Raw genomic sequence first — 13,247 nt, 5'->3', positions numbered from 1 at the left:
AAAAATCGCTAAACCGGTAAATCTGGGCACTCTGCTATTCAGTGCTCTCGTGCCAATAACGATTAATGCACACTTTTTCACTAAACCAGTTCATGCCCAACAAACATTTAGTTTTGAGCTCAACTTAAGGTTAAATTGAGAACTAAGATATTTCGCAAATCTCCAACGTTGTTTCTCAACAGTTCCTCAAGTAGAGGATCATAGCGTTCTCAACAAAAAGGGCATTTTTCTTTGTTTGAAAAAAGGACTGTTCCGCAAGTTGAGAAAATTCTAGTTCTCAACATGAACTCCAATGTAATTCCCCAATTGGTCTTAAACATTGAATTACTGAAATTGAAATAATAAAATACCTTATACCCTTTCCATTTTTTTACTCCTTTTGTATTATGTAGTTAATCGAAATCGTATTGCAATAGTTAACTTCACAGTATACAGTCCGACAGTAATTTTGCCACTTGAGGATACTTTGAAGATTATTTACTTCTTGTTGGTAATTTCGCTCTTTATATAGCTTTAGTTTTTCACTTGATAATTAAAAATTCGTTTCCCTATCACTTTTTACGTATCTGCGCATCGGTTAGAGACGAGTTTGAGAATCATGTTGGATATCAACTTTATAACTATGAATTTCTCCAAGGTTGGAGAAATATTTTTTGGTGTTTATTGCATAATAAATTCACTCGACTACTACGTTGCAATAGTTCGGTTTGTTTACAAATTATTAATTATTAATAGTGACTCGCCAGCAACTCTTCAGTAACTTAATTTTTAAGAACTCGCTCTCATAGAGAAAATATCCAAAAAAGTACGCGAACTCAAATACAGTAATAATTTTCAAGTTTCATGAACAGCCGATAAATTGGTTGTTTATTCGCAGCAAATTCCTAATAAAACAATATCTGTATACATATTACGCGAAGGGACTTTTTGTCCAGGTCATCAGATCTGCACCGTTCGTTCGAGAGTTCTCATGTACTTAAAAATTTTAATTCAACTTAATTCAACTTGAAATATGTATAACAATGCTAGGAGATAAAAACATCTGAGCTAACGGAACTTTTTGGATCCGTTTAAATTTTTTGGTCAAAGTCACTGCTCTTTTTTGTACAATTAAATAAAATTATAGTTTAAAAAACTAAAACCTCCCTATTATAATTAGCTCTGATCCAGTACTCCATGAACTTACAGGATTTTACACGAACTTGCAGGAAGTTGCAGGAAAAATGTTCCCGTACTCCAAAATCCTGTAAATGAGAGCGACTTTTGGAGAGTTGTGTAGAGAATGAAGTTGCAAGATTTTACCCGAACTTTTTCTTCTGGTAATAGCTCTGATCCAATACTTCTCGTGAAAAATCCTGTAAAACTATCAAACAAAAAGTTACTCTCTGAAGTGAGAGTAAAAAGTGAGTAACAACAAAAAGTACGGGAACAAAAAATTCATTTTTCCTGTAAAAACGTCAATCAGTGATTGCTTGACACTTTTCAGGATTTTACCAGAAGAAAAAGTTCGGGTTAAATCTTGCAACTTCATTCTCTACACAACTCTCCAAAAGTCGCTCTCAATTACAGGATTTTGGGGAATTTTGGAGTACGGGAACATTTTTCCTGCAACTTCCGGCAAGTTCGTGTAAAATCCTGTAAGTTCATGGAGTACTGGATCAGAGCTAAANAAAATCATGAAAAGTGTCAAGCGATCACTGGTTGACGTTTTTACAGGAAAAATGGTTTTTTGTTCCCGTACTTTTTGCTGTTACTCACTTTTTACTCTCACTTCAGAGAGTAATATTGCGGTTTGACAATTTTACAGGATTTTTCACGAAAAGTATTGGTTCTCTGGTAAAAACTGGAATGACGGAAGTGGAAAAATTTCGATGCATCGCAGCAAAAAATCGATATTTTCGATGCTTCGATGTATTTCCGAACTTCCTACTTTGCCTTCAAAAATCAGCTGTCAGCTGTTGTCAACGCTCATGCGTGTAGCCAAATTCTTTTGCCCCGGTGGTTTTTACGAGGATGCTTTCTTGCCCCCGGAGATGTTTGAAACTTATCAATTTGCAACTACGATATGGTGCACCGACGTGTAGGCGCCACATTCAAAATAGGCACAGTGATTACCCATCTGTGGAAGTTAAATTCACAAACGGGTAAGCCAACTTTAAATAATTGCCGCATCACTTTTCAAACCTTCATTTAAAAAAACTTCCACCTACAGTCGCCCCATGACTATAAGCTCTGGCAAATTGGCACGCTTTGCCAATGGCACTGGTGTTTGCCAAATGGGGGACACAGCAGTATTGGTGACTGCGGTGTCTAAACCAAAACAGGCACCCGGCGCAAGTTTCATGCCACTCGTAGTAGACTATCGCTTGAAAAGCGCGGCTTCGGGACGAATACCAATGAATTTCTTGCGTCGTGAATTGGGTCCATCAGAGAAGGAAATTCTTTCGGCACGTCTTATCGATCGCTCTGTCCGCCCCCTTTTTCCATCAGATTTTCGCACGGAGACCCAGCTAGTGTGCAATATACTATCTATGGATGCTGTATACTCTCCGGATGTATTAGCTATAAATTCAGCGTCAGTAGCAATAAGTTTGAGCGACATACCCTGGAATGGACCTATTGGTGCAGTGCGGTAAGTAATTCAAATTCAAAGTAGTTTGAAGTAGTACTTATAGTTATAATCACTTAGCGTGGGTCTCTGCGACGGTGAAATAGTAATCAACCCCACAAGGCGAGAGTTGCAGACTTCACAACTGGATTTGGTAGTGTCAGCGACGAAACAAAATCTAGTGGTCATGCTCGAAGGCAAAGGTAATGTGGTGCTAATGCAAGACTTGCTCAAGGCAATCAAACAGGGCACACGTGAAGCGCAGTTCATTATCAGTGAAATTGAACGTCTTCAAAAAGCATATGGGCGAAGTAAACGAGCCGTTGAAGTACCGCTAGCGGTCGATACAGAAATTTCTGAGGCTGTAAAGAGCATGAGTGAAATGCGGCTTCGTGAAATTTTTCAAGATGCTACTCATGACAAAATATCTCGTGACAATGCAGTAAATGATGTGCGATCAAATGTCATCGACAAAGTATGGTCATCGTATCCAGATACAGAGCCATCCTTAATAGGCGATGAATTCAATAAAGTGTGCAAAAGCATATTCAGAAGTTTGATATTTGAGGAAAATAAGCGGTGTGATGGACGCGACTACGATAGCCTTAGAAATATTAATTGTCAGGTTGGTATAACATGATTAGCTGTAAGAAACAATAAATTTCTATTGTTAATATTACACAGGTTGACCTTTACAAGCCCTTACATGGTTCGGCGCTTTTCCAACGTGGGCAGACGCAGGTATTTTGTACAGTTTCCTTGGATTCGCACGAAAGCGCTATGAAATTAGACGCTATCACAGCGTTAGAAAGGTATAAGAGCAAGAATTTAAAATTGAACTGTACTAAAATTTAATACATACTTTCTTAAAGTGGCCTCAAAGCAAAGAATTTTATGCTGCACTACGAGTTCCCGCCATACGCCACAGGTGAAATTGGTCGCATTGGTCCGATCGGACGTCGCGAGCTCGGTCACGGCTCGTTAGCAGAGCGCGCGCTAGTACCTACGCTGCCACATGATTATCCCTTCACAGTGCGGCTCACATCTGAGGTGCTCGAGTCGAATGGGTCAAGTTCGATGGCATCAGTGTGCGGTGGTTCTATGGCGCTGATGGATGCTGGCGTTCCTGTAATTGCGCCAGCTGCTGGGGTCGCTATTGGGCTAGTTACAAAATATGAAAATAACGACACGAAGCACCTATCCGAATACCGCATCTTGACTGACATTTTGGGTATAGAAGACTACATGGGGGACATGGATATGAAAGTTGCAGGCACACGCAAGGGATTCACAGCTATACAAGCAGACTTAAAAGTGCCCGGCATACCGCTGAAAGTAGTTATGGAATCACTTCAAAAGGCAGCCGATGCAAAGGGCCGTATATTGGATATTATGGGTGAAGTAATCAGGGAGCATCGGTAAGTTTGACGCGCCCGTAGTTGCTTTCTACTTAAAATCCAACAAAAACCAATTATAGCAAGTATCCAAAGGAATGTTGGCCTGTGACTGAACGCATAACCATCGAACCACATCAGCGGGGTCAGCTAATTGGTCCTGGTGGCATGCACCTCAAACGTATCTACCTCGAGACAGGCGCATCACTTTCGCCAGACGATGAATCGACATATACAATATTCGCACCCTCACAAGCGGCCATGGACGAGGCAAGGAGCACATAGATGCTTTGCTTACAAAAGAACGCATACCTGATTTGGAATTCGGGGGGATATATACAGCAGAAAATAACAGAAATACGCGATACTGGCGTAATGGTGATACTGTATCCGAGCATGCCACCAGCACTGCTACACAACTCCAATTGGATCAAAGAAAGGTAAATGTGTAACTTACGAAAATACCAAGTATCTACACATTAGTTGAATATTATTTGCCTTCGCAGATTGCGCATCCATCAGCATTGGGTTTGGAGATGGGCCAAGAAATACAAGTTAAGTACTTCGGACGTGATCCTGTGTCCGGCTTTATGCGTTTGTCGCGCAAAGTGTTGCAAGGTCCCACTACAAACATACCACGCAGTCACACTAAGACGGCGGAGGAAACGTAGTGAAACACCAAATGTTATCCTATTTACTAATGCTTTTAGATTTTGTAATATTGGAACTATTTGTCCAAAAAGGCTGCAAATTGAACAAGTCATGCATTAGTTGTAAATCTCTAGAAATTGAAGGCTTTATTAAAATCTTTAATGGAAATATACATATATGACACAGCTGAGAGAAATAAGGGTGTGAAGCTTAAAAATAATTAAATAAGAATAGAATAGATAAATACAAAAAATTAAGTCGTATGTTTGTAAAAATACATTTTGTTGGGTAATTGACTAAGTTCACTTAATTCGATAAAAATTATGTGAAATAAATGCTTTATCAAAAATTTTAGAGATTTTGTACAAAATTTTATTAGAGATTGAAACAAGTTAGGTTGGTTCTGTATGCTACTNTTAATTCGATAAAAATTATGTGAAATAAATGCTTTATCAAAAATTTTAGATATTTTGTACAAAATTTTATTAGAGATTGAAACAAGTTAGGTTGGTTCTGTATGCTACGTAATATTCAAGATTTTTTCTAATAAAATAAATAAGTGGCCAATTTTTCTTGAATGAAGATGTAAAAGACGGTATGCCGGGGCTGTTGTGAGTGATGATCATATGATTACACGATAGTATGAGTCCGAAATGGTATACAAGGCAACTATGGATGCTTTGTCGCCGGTTAGGTAATCGATGATCTCATCGGTTATTTCGGTTATATACCGTTTGAACTTAGGAAACCTAAGAACGCGAAATAATTTGAAAAGAAATTAAATGGTGTAAATGCANGTAATATTCAAGATTTTTTCTAATAAAATAAATAAGTGGCCAATTTTTCTTGAATGAAGATGTAAAAGACGGTATGCCGGGGCTGTTGTGAGTGATGATCATATGATTACACGATAGTATGAGTCCGAAATGGTATACAAGGCAACTATGGATGCTTTGTCGCCGGTTAGGTAATCGATGATCTCATCGGTTATTTCGGTTATATACCGTTTGAACTTAGGAAACCTAAGAACGCGAAATAATTTGAAATGAAATTAAATCGTGTAAATGCTAATTGAGTGTTACCTTTCTATCACATTGTTGATTTCAACTTCAGTCTCCTTTTTATCTGCTTCGCGCGGATTTATTGCACCCACGATAGCATTGACCGTCACTGGTGGCAACTCCACTACCAGCACAAGCACACTTTCCTTTTTCGAGAACTGTGACAGCGTCATAGACATCTGCTGCGTAACCTGTGAATGAAATCTTGATAATAATAAATGTATTGTATGTACGTGGTGCTCGTACCTGATTTTCATAGCGCCTCTTCAAGTTGGCCGTTAACTTGTCATGCACCACAAACACCACCTGCACGTTAGGCCATTGGCTGGGGTTATAACCGCTTTTTATGCCTGCGCTTGACGCAGATGTCATCAGGCCATCGCCGCGTCCAAAATTACTACCGCCACTATAGGACGTATTGCCTCCGGCGCTATTATTCGATATCTGACTCACATAGTCAATGGCATGGGTATAGTGCACTTCGGGTCGCAATTTACGTATGAAGTCGATAAGTTCGGCTCGCGTCACATGCCGTTCCTGAAAGCGATCCCGTTCCCACGAACATATGCGCAGCGCGCCATTTTCCGCCACAAGAATTACATGCAATGCGCCCAACTTGGCCAAATCTTGGGCTTCATCGCCTGCACCGGTAGCCGACTCTACTATGCAGCAGCGGATGTTTGCTGACCACAGTAAACGCATTATATCGGTGACATATTTTAACGGCGGGCGGGTGCCGTTCACGCACACACCTACATCTATGGCACGACAATCTTTGACGTAGTCGACATCCATGGCAGCGACCAATTTGTCGAGCGAAAAGGATAGTCCAGCGCCGCTAATGACACGACCTGGTATGTTTTGATTGAATCCTTGCGCCTGCTTCTGGAACTCATTCAACATTGTGTCGTAACGCTCACCCATTGCCAGCACCGAGGAGTTAGTGCTGCGATTGGGTTTAAGATCAGCGATCAATTGCCACACAACTCCACCACCGCTGGCGCGATCGAAGCTGATGGGCAAACCAGCGAAAATGTGTATCGGACACTGGAAAAAGCAAACNTTAGTGCTGCGATTGGGTTTAAGATCAGCGATCAATTGCCACACAACTCCCCCACCGCTGGCGCGATCGAAGCTGATGGGCAAACCAGCGAAAATGTGTATCGGACACTGGAAAAAGCAAATAATATTACTTGAAAAGCACAAATAATTGCTTTGAGGCACTCACTGTAACGCCCAGACTCTGTGCCAAGCTTACAATTGCTTCCAACTCCCGCAGCGCGCTCTTAGCCAGTGAAGCCGCTTCACCTTTACCACGTACGAGCGATTTCAACGACGAATCGTCGACATTGCTTCTGGTGCCACTCATCAAAAAATTTGCCAGCAATAAGTCAATTAGCGCCGAAGCGGAGGAACGTGACTTCTCCATGATCACAGTCACGCTTGAGTGGAATTGAAATTTAGATATACGGCCTTCTATGAAATCAGCTATGTTCGCAAACAAATCGGTGTACGAAGACTTAGGTACATTACAGTAGATCAGTATGGCGCGAAGCAGATGTGTATGATTCATGCGTATGCGCATGTTTTTTTCGCGCAATCGCGGTATTTCATTGGTGATTTCATAGGCAAGCGATAGCAATTCGGCATCAACCAGCGGGCTACTGGCATACGGTGTTATTATGTCGAAAGCACATTCGTAGCTCTGTTTGGGATGGAAATTGAAGACCTTCTCCTCGCGGTAGACTCGATCTACACAGTAGCGGCGTATCATATTCACTCCATTCATGGTTATGTGACGTGCGAACTCAGTGCGCAAATCGCTGGGCAGCACCACTACACAGCCGGAGTGTGTCATGAGTCGCACAGGATTGTTCCAGGGATTCGTATGTTTAGAAAGCGGCGACAGCAGTGGTGTGTCCACTTCGATTGCACCATGTTTGCGAAACAGTGCCACAACTTTTGCTTTGACAAATTCAAAAATTGGATTCAATGAAACTAAACCATCTAATGAGATTGGCGAATTCCATGATTTCATATTGCGACTACTACCCAAATGGTAGGTATATTCAAGAAGTTCATCACTCTGCTGCTGCAGACAACGGGCTACCAAATGTTTGTAAGCTTTGCTTTGGGGATTTGCAAGCGCATGTCTCAACATCTCTTGAAGTTCATTCGCTTCAAGCTGCGCGGGCGGCACCAGGTCTGAGGATAGCAATTCCTCGGCGGTGGGGCGTTGCGCCGGATCGTGATTTAGAAGACAGCGTAAAATCTTAAAATAAAAAAGTTAATACATACTTCAAAATCATCGTTTATATAAAATTAACTTGCCTTCACAGTTTTTTCATAACGATTATCGCTTAGCATGGCGTCGGGTATCACAATGGCGGTGGTGCGTAGCGCGACTATTGTTTGTACACGCTCCATGCCCGTTTGGAACGGTGGTTGTGACATTTCAAAAAGTATAATACCCAAGGTGTACATGTCAACTTTTTGACTGTACGTAGATTTAGAAGCATTACCAGTTAATTCAGGCGCTACATACAGCGTTGTGCCTACTTTACCAGTGCCTGTACCATCTTCTATAGAAGCAACTTGAATGGAGTATTGATGAGAAGCTTGTTCTTCTAAAATTAAGTACTTCTTAAAATCCTTTTTAAAAATAACTATTTGAATATTATTAACGTACGTTGGCTTTGCAGCGCTAAGAAACTGGTTGTTGCAAGCCCAAAATCTCCAATTTTTATCTGATCATGTGAGTCCAAAAATATATTTACCGGCTTCAAGTCGCGATGTATAATACCTTGTTGATGGATGTGAGATAAACCCTCAGCGATTTCCCGAAATAAACGCCAAAGACGCTCAGTATCCTCATATAAATTATCATCAATGGCAGTTCTGCAAAAAGGAAATGCGACAATGCATTTTTATATGCTTTCGTTTAATTTATTTTCTAACCTCAGTGTGCACTTCTCACAGAACTCCATTTGAATATACATAACTTGCATAGGTTTAGGCGAAAATGTTTTGGAGACTTGCCTAGATGGCTCATCTTCTTCGTCGTCATCATCATCATCGTAATTGACAATTTCGCCATTGGAGTCAACAAACTCAATACCATCGGAGTCAGAATCATCTGCAGTTGGTCTAAAGAACGAAAGTGTGGATAAACACGTATGCATATATGATATGGAAGTGCATAATGACTTACACACAGCCACTCCATATGCTGGACGAGCTGTCTTCATCATCTTTTATGGGTAAACCAAGTTGGGGTGACGGTGGCGGCTTAAAGCTGATTTCGTTGCTGGCTGACACTTCATCCCCTAACAATTTTTCCTGAAATTATATGTAATGTATTATAATCACAGCTTTTTACAATTTTCCAACCATTTCTTCTTCATCCGCTTCGGTTACACTTTCTATCCAACTGTTGAAATATCGTACAACATTTTCGTGATTCAAACGAGATAGCAATTCGACTTCTCGGGTCATTTTCTTATAGAGTTGACGACTACGAGCTGGCAGTGGAATACGCTTTAAAGCATACTGACGGTTATCTAATATATTACGTACCTAAAACAATTATATTTATTTATTTGGAGAATCATTCCTAAAAAATCGTTGCAGTTTTATACTCACTTTCAACACATCTCCAAATGCACCTTTTCCTAAATAGGTTATCACCTCAAATTCATTCCGCAACCTAGACTGGCTCATAGGCATTAAAGGTATGACAGACAAGGCAACCGGCAGATGCTTCGGTTGGCGATCTAGTCGTTCTCGCGTCGGTTTTGTACTTTTTATTGGGACACCAGGTGTACCGCCGGAAGTTCGACGCTGGGTTTGTTGTGTTATAGCGAGTGCAAGAGCTTTATCGTCCTGTCCGAGCAAAGATGAATGCAAGAATGGATGATCGAGAAGTTCAGAAGCAGAGAGCGTGCGGTCAGAATTGCACCTAAATAAAAGTAAGTTAAATTATGAGCTGCATTTTGAGTGGCATTCAATTTACTTGTCGATAAAATCTCGCATCTCATATGTATGGGATGGCATGAGACTTTCGATGAGCGCTCCCAAAGCTGGTAAATCGCCATGCATTGAACGCTGTCCTACACCGCCAACTAATTCAAGCAAATTGGGTACAAGCGAAAAGTCTGTGCAGCGCAAAGTTCCTGTATTGTCCATAAATATTGTGCTATCCATAAGGTGGCTGTGTGATACGCCCTTATTGTGCAGAAAAACCAGCGCGTCAAGTACACCGCGTGCTACCATTCGTACTCCTTCTAAACACCAACCCAGACTGGAAGATATATTCAACACGCTGGTGCCTAGCAAAAAATCTTGCACGAGATAAACAATTAGTCCCTCTTTTCGTTTGATACATAACACACATTCGTATTGTATAAGATTTTTATGATGTAACTGCGAGAGCGTAGCTACTTGCTTTTCGATAGAGGATATAACGTCATCCACGCGATGGTTTCCATTACATTTTGGCTCTGTGGCCAGCCAGGAACAGTGTCCACCATTTCCACATTTTTGTTCTAATTGCGTATACTTTATGGTCCATTCGGTTAAATATAGTAGTTGCCCAGTGTCCAAATCAATGCCAGTATATGCGACACAGCCTTTTTGTGAGTGTCCTTCACGCGTACATATGAAATGATTTACAAAATGTTATTGTGCTTTTTTAATCGCTTTTTTATTTTTTCTTACCTAAACAACAACCTCTTTGTACTTGGCGTCCAACTCTATGGAAATATAGTTTTTCACTATTGCGATGCTTTAAGCATTTGTTGGGATAACAGTGTCCACGATAGTATGGCGACGAATTCTCGGAACTTTCCGATGAGCTGGCATGGTAATTTGATTCGCTCATACTACGACGTGCTTCACCTCGACGTTTGGCTTCGCTCTTAAACATTTCTTTGCGGCGCTCAACCTCTTCGAACAATGTTTGCCTCTCTATTTTTTCTTTGCGCTTCTGCATGTCGATACGTTCTTTTTCACGTTTTTGATTTTCTTGTAACATTTCATCATAAAAGGAACCTCGTGGCGGCTTATTGTGTTTTGATAGAAATGATTGCACGGTTTGCGCCAGCTCATAAATCATAACTTCGCCCCGTAACTCTTCAGATTGCTGTTGTAGCTGCTGCAGCAACTCCACCACAAGCTGATCGGAGAGACCTTTTGAATCTTCCAACAATATTTTAGGTGCGCTGCAGAAAACTAATTTTGTTAGAAGCAGTTTAAAATCCTAAATAAGTATTTAGATAGGTTATAAAAAAGATAAGCACTGCGACTTAGTGGATCTATGTATGAAGAGAGCATAGCTCTACTCATCTGTCCACAGAGTTTTTGGAGGTAAGGAGCGTTTGTGATCATCCTTTGGCCATTTTGATGATATACTATTCTCTCGTTGCCTTGACACAACGACAGAGAAAATCTTGCAGTGCCCCGTAAGGATACCTGTAATAATCATCAGTTTACCCGAATTATTTACTTACACTTTTGGGTATTTTGACGGGCAGATAATGTGCAGCTTTGTGCGCGCATACGCCTCTGTATGTTCATTAGAAGAGTCGCGCAATGGCGTCAACGATATGCGGATTTCAGTTGGTTTCCATTGCGCAGCTGGCGTATCTGTGTCACAGCTGGGACGTAATACCTCAACATCGTTGCCGAAAATCGCCTACAAAATTAGTGGTATCATTTAATGTGGGCAAATATTATAGATTTTTGCACTTTTTTCATACCTTTATCACTTCTAATTCATGAATTTGACGTTCACGAAATGATTCCTTCACTGCCGGCGTCGCCATAACTTGCCGGTTGTATTTGTATATTCAACAAGACTCTTGATAGGAAAATTGCAGCACTTCTGCTTCACTATCGGTTAATAAAGTTTTAAACGATTTTCTCCTTTTGTACATCACTTGTCTTAATTTATCTTTTATAATATAATGAACGTGTTTTATCCAATCTCTGTTTCATACATATGTTTCGCACAATTATGGTTTTTTCAACTTTTTCACGTTTTTAACCCCTAGCAAAAACGAAGATGGAACAACAATGATTTTTGTTTGGATCTTTGGATTGCGAAATAATATCGCTGCTAGCTCATCCCCAGTTTCTGAAAGGAGGTTTTGTGCTTTTGTTTTGCTTACTGTCCGCACCAATCAGTTGCTGATTTTGGGCAGTGTGACCAGAGACTTGAAAAGCGAGTTTGTTTTAAAAAAGTTAAAAGTCAGTATATTCATCTGACGTGTGCGCTATACTCGCTGAAACCGTATTCAAAAGTAAACAAAATTTGCTGTTTTCTTTCAATATTTCTTTAATAATTAATTTGCGCTATTGACCGAAATGGAATCGAAAGATAATTTAAACTTATTATAAATAAATAATTCAAATTTAAAACGGGCTGTATAAACAAAACCAGCCTTTTTTCACTTCGCGTCAAATGAGTGATGTGTTTATACCTGCTGTCTAACCGATGTGAGAAATAAAACACGGATTTGAAAACAAAACCGAGTCAATACTTTTTTGAATTTCTAAGCGCATTGAAACTTGGTTTATGATCCGTTTTGAATCACAGCGAACTGGATGAGAGCGCTTTATGTGTTGGTCTTCCAAAGCGTACCATGTGAAAAAAAAATAAATTAAATAAAATATTGACATTGGGAAAAAATAAAAATTGTTGCAGCTTTCATTCTTAGTAAATTTGCTTGCTTCTTGAAGCATTCATCCATACTTTGCAAGGCCCAATAATCAGCCATTGGCTGCTGAGTTGGGCGAACGTTCCAAAAAGAATAAATTTGAAATATTTGACATTTTTGAGAGCAAATAATTTGAAACGAAATCAAATCAGCTGCTCTATTGATACTCCCTATTCAATATGCCTTGGATTGAAATAAAAAGCTGTCAAATGTTTATTTTAAAGGTAGCTGTGTCTTTCGTTCAAGGAAACTAGCAGCTCTCTCTCGTTCTTACGCACCTATTTTTTTTGGCTCTCCTGCTAATTTCTGCTAGTAAAAGGTTTACGACTAGCAGCTGTGAAAATGGATAAACGAAAAATCGCGCCAAATATTTTCAATATTCAAATACATCGATCTGCTGTTTATTATCTAGTTTCTGCTAGTTTTGCGTTTCTTTACTATTTCTTTATTTCGCTCTCTGTGAGCGTAATTCCCTCAATTTTCCCATTCTTCTTCTTCCTGATAATTATCTGCTAGAAAAGAAAACAAACAAAGCCATGGATATTGTCATTTCTTGGCACACTATCTACATTGTGAAAGGAAGGATCTATTTTTACCTGGCAGGCCCCAACCCCAGCGCACAACCTATTGTTGGGAGATTTAACCTTAAACCGAATAAACCACTAGTAAAAGCGTGTCTTTAAAATTTTCTTTTTAAATTACTTGTTTTAAATTTTATTAAAAACAAGTAATTTTTAGCAAAAAAAACTGACTTAAAAAAATATATACATATATATTTCATGATCCAATGATCGGATCTAAACCAGATCAGTATGGG

At 39.9% G+C, this 13,247-nt stretch overlaps 2 protein-coding genes across 2 annotated transcripts; one reads left to right on the top strand and one right to left on the bottom strand.

Moving 5' to 3' along the window:
* The first annotated feature begins 1,944 nt into the window (after positions 1–1,944).
* On the top strand, positions 1,945–5,055 carry PNPase (polyribonucleotide nucleotidyltransferase 1). The gene is given in 10 exon segments (XM_017635218.1): positions 1,945–2,144; positions 2,213–2,632; positions 2,690–3,233; positions 3,293–3,420; positions 3,481–4,026; positions 4,086–4,270; positions 4,273–4,346; positions 4,348–4,420; positions 4,423–4,442; positions 4,509–5,055. Coding segments are annotated over 10 exon segments (2,286 nt in total). The 5' UTR covers positions 1,945–2,013; the 3' UTR covers positions 4,674–5,055.
* Positions 5,056–5,457: 402 nt separating this feature from the next.
* Gcn2 (eukaryotic translation initiation factor 2 alpha kinase Gcn2) lies at positions 5,458–11,776 on the bottom strand. Its single transcript, XM_017635217.1, has 14 exons — positions 11,471–11,776; positions 11,222–11,406; positions 10,431–10,933; positions 9,727–10,357; positions 9,357–9,672; positions 9,105–9,290; positions 8,926–9,053; positions 8,673–8,861; positions 8,404–8,612; positions 8,046–8,341; positions 6,943–7,986; positions 5,961–6,761; positions 5,736–5,905; positions 5,458–5,675 (listed from the first exon to the last, which is right to left on the bottom strand). The coding sequence occupies exons 1-14, from the start codon at positions 11,534–11,536 to the stop codon at positions 5,549–5,551; spliced, it is 4,851 nt and encodes a 1,616-aa protein (XP_017490706.1). The 5' UTR covers positions 11,537–11,776; the 3' UTR covers positions 5,458–5,548.
* Between the last annotated feature and the right edge of the window lie 1,471 nt (positions 11,777–13,247).

This window comes from Rhagoletis zephyria, unplaced genomic scaffold, assembly GCF_001687245.7.
Source record: "Rhagoletis zephyria isolate East Lansing unplaced genomic scaffold, Rhagoletis_zephyria_1.1 Rzeph_scaffold_15237, whole genome shotgun sequence".
In the NCBI taxonomy this organism is placed as follows: domain Eukaryota; kingdom Metazoa; phylum Arthropoda; class Insecta; order Diptera; family Tephritidae; genus Rhagoletis; species Rhagoletis zephyria.
This window is presented reverse-complemented; position numbering and strand designations above follow the sequence as displayed.